Below are 9,366 nucleotides of genomic sequence, written 5' to 3' on the forward strand. Positions count from 1 at the left end.
GCCCAGCACTTGTTGGATTAATTCAAGCCAAAGGGGGATATTGGGGGTCTAAATTATCCAGATCAGTACTGATTTCCTACTTTAATTACATTTTGGCCAAGTCATGTTGGTTGGATTAGCCTGCAGGCCTCACTGCCACCTAATAAAACAGGCAAGGACAGATGGAGGAAATAGCTGTAACTGCAGGAGGTAGTGTCTGGATTAGAGCGTGCTGACTCACACTGGGGTCACCAGGGCGGGGCTTGTCGAGGAAAATGACCCTCCCTGTGAAGGTACAGTTTACCTCTTCCTGCAACGTGGCAGCCTGGACCCCACTGGAACCCCTTCGCCAGTGCTCAGTGAACTTGCTTAATGGAACCAGGTATTTAAACATACTCTATATTCGTTTCTTCCTTTCTCTGGGAGTAACAACAGGCCTGGAATTTCCTATTCCAGGAAGGATGCCTAACATGCTAGAAATGCAGCTGCTTCTTTTCAGGGATGAACGCGACAACAAGGCAGTAGACAGTGGTTTGGACTTGAGCACTGGCTCTGCCGTTATGGTTCTTGTTCCAAATTCCAACTCTGCTAAATCATCTGTTGTAGAGTCTGGGATATGCGTTAAGAAATCCAAGGACTAGGTTCTTGTAAAACAGAAATGATGGTAGTATCTGTTTCATGGGGGCTAAATAAGCTACTGTAAGGGAACTGCTTAGTACACTGTCTGGTACATAGTAACCGCTCAATAAACAGAAGCTCAGTGAACGGAAACCCAAAGCCCACAGTTCCCCTTGGTCACAGGGTGGGGAATCTCTTTCCACACCTCAAACCAGCACCTGGTTGATCACCTCTTCTTGGAAGAGGATAAGAGGCCATGGAGAGTGGGAAGCCCAGGATGCCACCTGGACCAGCAATAAAGTTTCTTGGTACCGTTCACCCCAGGGAAACTCCACCCCACTGAGGGAAACTCAGTGAGGGGAAGAGACCCTTTTTGCGAGTCTGCACTATGAAAGGACATGAGCTCAGGAATGCTTGCTGGTGAGAAGTAGGCTCTTTTCAGGCCTCTTAATTATGTACACTTACACAGAACGGAGATAAAACCCCTCCGTTGTTTTTTTTTTGTTCAAAACCTTCAAGGGAACTCTTAATACCAGCCACCCCGTCAACACAGGTTCCAGCCATGCACGATTTTTAAATTACGTTTATTTAGCGTATGTACACATAAAAGAGAAATCACCCTCTGTTCCCACCCAGCAGAAAACATGCACAAACCCAAGGTATACATGAAGGGAAGGGGCCCCAGCCCCAAGTTAGTGGTTGGGATGGTGCAATCCTGTAAGTCACAAGCCCCAGTCAGGAGAGGGCTGGACTGAAGTGTTCGGCGGGCTGTACCCCCTGCTGCTGGTCCTAAAATAAGCGTGCGCCGTAGCCAAAGGTCTGTTTGATGCCCTCAAAGTAGTACCGCTGCCAGCCCTGCCGTGTCCTCTCCTCCTCAGGGGCAGGGATGCCTCGGCCTTCCATACACAGCTCAGTCTCTCCATTCTTGTCAATGAAGGTCAAGGTGATGGTGGCAAAGTGCCCTGGGGAAAGGCAAAGGGGAGGGAGGTTTCAGATCCAGGGTTTCCATGTGGGTCTGAGGCTAAGGGGAAAAGAAAAAGTTCTGGGGGCAATGGCAATAACTACATATGCTTACTTACCTTCTGGCCAAGATTTAAACCTCCACTTCATCACAATATGTTTCTCAGGGATCTAAAATAATCAAAGAGGTCAGCCTATACTACAAACTGCAACGTACCCAATCCTAGCATCACCCATCTGCCTTTCACACGGAGCCCATCATCTGCCGCTGTACTACTGATGAGGACAAAGTGGACCGGAGTTGGTAGCTTCGGCACTGACATCAGCCACAGCCTCTCCTCTTACTCCTAAGTTGGGTCCAGTCACCTGTGCCCACGTGAAATTTCAGTGCCGCAAACGGAAAGCCGTAAGCCACCAATGTATCTAACCTCTCTTCCATGTTTGATTTTTCCAGGAAGAAGCAATTTTGCCCCATTAAAGAAACATTTATATGAAAGCAAGAGAATTCAATTGTAGCATTCTTTTGAAAAACAAAATGAAGTTTTACTAACCAAAGAGATTACAGCCTTAAATTTTATCTACAGGGCTGAAAAAGAAAAGGGGGAAATGTTATTCTTCTGACCAGACAAAAGCTATATCCTGGCAAGCACGTACTCACCAGATCAGTGAATTCTCCAGAGACACTGCCATCTACCAGGTGAAACTTGCCACCTTTGTCTGCTTCTAACATTGCAGGAGCATGGGTAAAGGCCTGAACAAGCTGCAGAGAATAAGGAGGTAAGAAGATGCATGGCTCTCAGTGGGACTCAGAAGAAACGCCAGCTGACACCTGCAGGCCTCAGCTCTCACTTCCAAAGACACTACTCTGCCCAAGAACCAGGTTTAGGCTCTTTTCTGTTCCACTAGAGACCAGGCTTCGACTCAAGTAACTCTTTCTGAACCTAGGATGCCATTACTTCGAATCCATTTACTTTTCTAACGAGAATGATTCCAGTGGTTCCCACTTACATGACCCAAAACTAGCATAAAGGAGAAAAAAGAAGACGCATCCACTTTGACGAGTGGGTTGAACAAAAGTGTTTTCCCTTTGCCTCTGAGCGTACAAGGAAAGCTTCATGGTTCCACTCAGCACTTCCTCCGCACAGTGCGAGGATGTGCCCACAACTCCAGTCACTCGGGACAGCAGATGCCAGGAGCTGGAAGGACAAGACTATACTTACCTCCTGGGTGGTAAAAACTCTATAGAGCTCCTCTGGTGACGTCAGGAAGGTTTCTCTAAGGGTGATCTTACAAGTGGGGATTTTGACACCAACAGGTCTTGCCTGGGTTTTTGAAGGAGCAGACTTAGCCTGTGGAAGTGGCAGTGAAATTGTCAGTTTAGAGTAATGGTGAAACCTCAATTAACAGGGCTTCAGAGATAGCCCTGCTATTCATTCTCACAAACTTTTTCACCTCCAAGGCTAATCATTCCAGGGAGTTAGAGGAAATTTATGTGCACGGGCATTTCAGTCAGAAGGGGAACTTTCCCAGAAAATCCTCAGTGCCACTCTAGGTGAAAGAACAGTGACACTCACTTAAAAGCCCATTGATGAAGGGCACACCAAATCATAAGGTATTTCTGAAGAGCCCCAAGTGATTCTTAAGCAGAATTTCTATGCTTAAATAGCTGGAAGCAGCACCCCCAGCATATCCTTCAGTGTGCTGACAAAAGGGCAACAGGGCTGAAAACCAAGTGCTGAACCCAAACCACACAAGTTCCATCTCCAGAAAAAATATTTGCTCACCCTGCAAATGGAGTGAAATCGATCAGTTTCCTGTTAGGTGAAGTTAGTGATCTAAGTAACCCCTGATACCTTGATGACACCTTTAGTATCAAAGTATGAAATGTAGACATAACACTTAAGATGCATGTAGGTGAAGAGCACCCTGCGTTCATAACCTCCCCACTGGGGTTAAACGCAACAGTCGGACTCTGAAGTCCCTGATGGCTTCCATTTGCTCTAAGGGGTCTGTTATGAATGAATAAACACCAGGTTAAAGATGGGGAGACAGACAACTACACTCTGTGGACTCTCTACAAAGCACCAGCTCTGGCTCAGAGGTTAGAGTGGGAGAGAAAGAGCTGAGATAGAGACTTATGAAGGAGGCAGTGCCTTAACTCCCTTTCCAGACGGCCTCCCGCCCCAGCACATGGGGACACCGGTTACCTTGTGCTCCTCAGTTTTCAGTGCTGGCTGCCTGGCTGGGTCTACTGACTCTCCATTCATTGTAGGCAAGATCATACCCTGCGTGAACTCTGAAAAGACAAAATCCCAGCTCTTGGAAGTTATTTCTTAGTAGCTGAGACTCAGGGCTTCATTGTAGTTTGACAAACATGGCCATCTTAACTCAGATGGAGGTCACGACAAGGGAGGGAAGAGTAATCCACTTTAGCGTCTTTAACTTTGATCTATGCCAGACAGGTATCTGAGTGTATGCTACAGAACACAGTATGTTCACTGGGAATATTTTAAACCCCTGACTCAATTAGAAGCATCACGACTTGTTAAATGTACGTGAGGTCTACTGTGGATGGCAGCCAATGAATGCAGTGGCACTTCCAAAGACCTCAAGAGCGTGTCAAGATACCCACAGCTGCATGTTTAGTCCCCTTTCTCCACTCTGCCTTACCTCTGTAGGACAGCCACAACTAGTTATGGCATCAGAGCACTGGTTCCCACCAAAAAAGGTTTCCACCTCTATACTGGTTCCCTCTGATGATCATCATATGTACTCTGACGCCAAGATCAGAACACACTGGCAGAACTAGAATTCTAGGGGACAGCTGAGCTGACTACTATTCAAATAACCTTCTAAATGTCCCTGGAGAATGCGTATCAAAAACAGTGCAGGACTATGCTCACGTGGTGAGTCTGGGGCTGCCAAGTCTTTAGATCAGCAAGTCTAACAGAAGTACAATCTCAACCTCAAATGTAATGTTAAATTTTCTAGTAGCCACACTAAAGCGTTACAACAAACAGGTGAATTTAATTTTAACAATATACTTAACCTAACATATCCTAACTACCATTTCAACATGTTATCAGTATCAAAAAATTATTGAGATATTTTACTTTTTTTTAAAATACTAAGTCTTCAAAATCCATTGTGTTTTTTGTACTCACAGCACATCTCAATTTGGACTAGACACATTTCAAGTGCTCAACAGCCAACACATTAGACAACATATCTGTAGATCTTTCCCTTACTTAAAGTTTATAGACTGATTTTAAGATGAAATAAACCTCCTCCCCCCAAATTTTTATCCATTTGCCAAAGAAAGACCTGTCAAGCCCCTTAATTAGCATCTGACAGGTGGAAAACTATCTTCTCAAGGCACTCATAACTACTCAAGGGATACCTGTTTTAAGGGTGCTGATGTAAATCCCCATTGCTTCTCTTAGAAGTTTCACCCCTTCTTCCTTCATTAAGGCCATGAGATTCGTGTCAGGCTCATCCTTGGCAAGGCTCACACTAATCTGAGTGAAAGATCAGAAGTAGGTGGTAAATAACTTGAGAGGCACCCACATTGTGGAATGTCGGTGCTGAGCAATCAGATAACTGCTAACATTTCCAAAGGAAATGAGGGTTGAGGTTTTTGTACAATTCCCATGAGTGTTCCTTCTCGAGGTCTCTCTGCCAAGACAAAGGTGGCTAATGTTAGAACCCACACTACTCACTAAAGCAAAGTAATTAAATAAGCACAAGCTGCTCTGGGAGCTCCCGATGGCACCAAAGACCTAGAAAATCATCTGCAGACTGGGGTTCTGAAGGCTGGGGCCAAGCCTGGCCTGTAATCTTGAATGACAGGTCATTTTTCTCATCTGAGAATAAGAGGATGTGGAAGACTCAGACAGATGAGGAAATAGAAAGCACAAACCTCCACTTCATCCACGCTATTTTCATCAGACAAATTGGGGATCTCCACATGGCCCTTGTACTGCACCCCAGACTTAGAGGTACCTGTCAAAAGTAATGCAATGTTATCAGTCTCCTTCTCTTCTCTCCTCCTCTTCTGCTCTGGAGTGCTAACTACTATTCTGCTTACACTTCTTTTGGACAACTGAACTGACCTTCTTTATTCTGAGAGAATGCCACGCCAGATGCAGCCACTGCCCCCCACCCTGAAATGTCTTTCCCCATCAGATTTCTTGAGGCTGTGCTATTACAGTGTGGGACCAAGAACTATGTGAATTTGGCACCAGCATGAACTCTGCTAAGGAGGACTTGGTTAATAGTCAATACAAACAGCTCTGCTAGAACGCTTGTTTTGAAAATACAAATTTGTTCCAATACTAGTGATATATTAAGGGACGATTTGATCATAACATGAATTTCATATTTGCTTATATGTGATTTCATCCTTGAGAAACACTAGGTGAACCCAAAGAAACCCAAACCCAGCTGAATGGAGCTGTATAGGAATACGCGAAATACACATCTCAAACATCTGTCTGCCAGTGACTTCAGTTCACGGTGTGTGTTAGGAGCCACGCCACCCACTAGTGGTGTTATAATGCTCCTTCTGATTTCAGGTGACTCCCCTTCCACCACCTCACAATAACCCACATGCCTCAATGCTTCTGAGGCCCACTTTCACAAGCAAACTTCAGGTCTTTGTCAAGGTAAAGCATCATATTTATCATGTTATTTATGTATTTCTTATGATTTAACATGTGTAAACTGTGCCATCAGTTTTTACATTCCTAAATTTAAAAAAATATCACTGATGAAACTTTTGAGTATAGTGTCATGTCCCTAACCCCATCTTCCCTATAAGCCCTGTGGTTTTTGTTGTGAGATTCTGCGTAGTGTGGTGATTTTTAGAAACACATGTGTCACGTTACAGCAGAACTAACTGTATTTCAAAGTTAACTCACAAAACACTTATTTATCTTTACTTCTCTAGGCCTCAGTTTCTCAATCTATAAAAAGGAGACTGGGCAAGATGATACCTAGGTTTCTTCCAGACTGCTGTGCTTTAGTAGTTTAAAAAACAAAAAAAGACGATAAATACATTTCCCCTCTTTATTAACATTCACTTGAGAAATGTTTATTGAAACAAAAATTTATTTCATGCTTCGCCCCATACATGTACCTTTTTAACTTTACTGTCTTTTAAAATTCAGCCTTCCAACAGTCAGGACAATCTAACCATGGGCCCAATTCTATGTTAATATTTTCACAAAAGGGACATTAAGCTAGAGAATAAAACTGACCCAAGTTATAATCACATGCAAGCTTCATTACCACAGCACTCTGAACTGTTAGGGTCACACTGGAGAGAGTTAAAAAAAATTAAAAAAAGAAAGAAAACCAAAAAACTCCCCCTCCCCACTTTAAAATCATCCAAGAGGCAGAAACAGCTAGTCTGAGAAATGTCACATTATATGTCCCAACACAGACCAGGTCCAAAGATTCAGCAGCTCAGCTGCTTCATCGGTGGGGACTTGTAAGACCCAGAGAGAGGAAACCCATTTATAGTGTCCCACAGTGGCAGAAGAATTTCAGCATCCAATACTGTTTTCAACAGGACTCCAAAACAGCACTATCTCCCTTGAAAAAAGTTCATAACCTCTCAAAAACTGTTCTCCCTGGCTCCTGAACAGGTCAATCAAAATGCGGTTAACCTCTGTCCTAAAACCCAAGCATAGACTTACCTGTCCAGTTTAGTTTGATGCTCCACTCATAAAAGAAGATAAGTTTGCCTTTGCGATTGTTAATAGATGCCTCTCCATCAAGCTTATTCACTTCTGTCACCTCGCACTTGCCTTCCTCATTTTGCACACGCACTGCGAGGAACAGTGTTTTCAGCTTATCTGTGGACCAGTTTGAAGCATCTCTCTCTGTCCTGCAAAACAGAAACAAAGCTATGGACCAGCAGCCAAGTGAAGGATACAACTGCTTGCTCTACGCAAGAGCATCCAAGGCTAAAGGAGGCTGGAAAAGAACACAAAACCCTCAGCCCCACTCCAGTATGTCCACAAACGTGTTACTCCTTATTGACAGTATGGGACTCCTAAAAGGAAGACCAGGTCAATTGCTGTAATAGAATGGTTTCAAACTAAATGGAAAATTCTGCTTTCCTTTCTCAGCATGATGGTGCTGGGGTCAGCATTAGACACTTTAACGTGGCGCCCCCGTCTGACCAAGTGGAAAACTGCACATCTTGCTGAAGTCAGGAGCACACAACGGGGCCACAGAATGCAGTATTGAGCTAAAAGGTCCAGTAACGAATAAACCAATAATCTTGATCTCATTAGCACAGTGTTTTGACCTGTCAAATTCAGTCTATGCTATAAAGGCTCTACACATTCTATGCCCTCTAAATGACCATGAAAACGATGTAAGTCCAGCACTTCAAAACAAACAAAAATTAAGTCAAACACTCTGTGTTAAGAGGAAAGGAGGCAGGCTGAGATATAGAGAAGAAAAACTATCTACCTCCCCACTTTCTAACTAGTAGAGAAAACAACAGTAAAAAGAACTGCAACAAAATAAAAATACAGTAAAGACAGTATGAACAAAGTTCACTGGACTCAAAAAATAAGACATTACTTGTAGAGGATTTCATGAAGGAGAGCAGGCTTTTAAGAGTGGTTGGGTTATAAACCATCATTGCCCGGCAACCAGGGGCAGTCCCTGGAGCTACAATACAACTAACTTAATAGTTCCGGGTGAGAGGCCACACGGCGCCTTCAGCATCACTGAGCTCTGGGCACCGGCAGAACACGTTCTAAACCTTAGCTTTCTGGAGTGAGGCAGCAGTCCCCTATGACTGACTTTGAATTCCACCCGTAAGCCGGAAAATAGGAATTCCAACCCTCCCGAGACTAACACTGCAGTCTCCCAACACAATCCACGGCGGTTTGGGTCTCACTGACTCCTGCGGCCACGAGTGGGAAGCATCTCCCCGCTCAGGCTGAATGCAGCAGCCAAGGGGTTCTGTTCTCATATCTGAAACCCCTCGTCTGGGGCGCAGCCCTCCATGTCGTCCCCCCGCTTCCCCCGCCAATGAAACGGAGACCGGAGGGGGGAGGGACCTGGGACTACGGACCCCTGCAACAGGAAGGACCCACGCCCATCTCTGGGCAGGAAGGGCTGCCTCGGCCCCAGCTTTGTCCCGGCCGAGGTTCCAGGGACCCTGCAACCCTGGCCCGGCCGGAGCGCTCCCGCGGCCTGGCCCGCTGGCCCTCACCAATGCCAGTTGTTGACGTTAGTGGCATCCGCCCGCTCCTCCACGATCCAGCGTGGGTCGCCCTCACCCCACTTGGCCATCGGCTCTCCGGTCGCGCCGCCACCAGCTCCCGAGCAGCCACAGCCACAGCCTCAGGACCGCGCGGACCCAGCCGCCCAGCAGCGCCTGGAAACTACTAGAAGCGGCCGCAGAACCTCCTGGCTTGCTTTTCCCTCCACCTCCCCGCCCCCGCCCCCTCCCCGCCTTAACTTCCGGCTCCTCCTCCCTCCCACCAGGTGCTTCCGTTCCGCCTCGCCGGACCTTAACTTCTGTCTCTTCTAGGGATCCTTCAAACTCCTTCGGGTTATCGCCTAAAAGACACGAAATGCAACCGCTCACACGATCATTCCTCACCCGTGGAGACACAAAGGACACTTCTCATTGTTTCCCTGAACCCTTAATCGGCCTTGCTAAGCCTCATGGGAGTTGTAGTCTTGTTGACTGACCCGCAGGATAACCGCGGGAAATGCAGAGGAAAAGACTTAAGCACGGTACGCTGTGGATTCTGGGAGTTGTAGTCAATAGGCCCCTGT

General features: G+C 45.9%; 2 protein-coding genes across 3 annotated transcripts in view; both read right to left on the reverse strand.

Moving 5' to 3' along the window:
• The window catches only part of TMEM63C (transmembrane protein 63C), a 452,188-nt gene that overhangs the window by 148,861 nt on the left and 293,961 nt on the right, over positions 1-9,366 (reverse strand). The gene's annotated exons all lie outside the window — the stretch shown is intronic.
• On the reverse strand, positions 1,165-9,035 carry AHSA1 (activator of HSP90 ATPase activity 1). 2 transcript variants are annotated; one of them, XM_082384743.1, is made up of 9 exons: positions 8,795-9,035; positions 7,257-7,447; positions 5,477-5,559; positions 4,958-5,075; positions 3,765-3,853; positions 2,778-2,906; positions 2,216-2,317; positions 1,677-1,728; positions 1,165-1,559 (listed from the first exon to the last, which is right to left on the reverse strand). In XM_082384743.1, the coding sequence occupies exons 1-9, from the start codon at positions 8,872-8,874 to the stop codon at positions 1,387-1,389; spliced, it is 1,017 nt and encodes a 338-aa protein (XP_082240869.1). In that variant the 5' UTR covers positions 8,875-9,035; the 3' UTR covers positions 1,165-1,386. The 2 variants fall into 2 exon arrangements, with proteins under 2 accessions (XP_082240869.1, XP_082240870.1); XM_082384744.1 differs by lacking the exon at positions 1,677-1,728 and having other exon boundaries at positions 1,389-1,559.

Source organism: Balaenoptera borealis (assembly GCF_965194805.1).
Source record: "Balaenoptera borealis genome assembly, chromosome: 3".
Lineage (NCBI taxonomy): Eukaryota > Metazoa > Chordata > Mammalia > Artiodactyla > Balaenopteridae > Balaenoptera > Balaenoptera borealis.

What these genes read in the sequence shown, in the direction of transcription:
- AHSA1 (XM_082384743.1), bottom strand. Translation starts at nt 8,874, where the DNA reads ATGGCCAAGTGGGGTGAGGGCGACCCACGCTGGATCGTGGAGGAGCGG. An exon ending in CATCAGCACCCTTAAAACAG is followed by an intron (nt 3,854 to 4,957) that starts GTATCCCTTGAG and finishes TTGTCTTTTCAG; the next exon opens with AGTTCACGCAGGGTATGATC. An exon ending in CTGGAGAATTCACTGATCTG is followed by an intron (nt 1,729 to 2,215) that starts GTGAGTACGTGC and finishes TGATTATTTTAG; the next exon opens with ATCCCTGAGAAACATATTGT.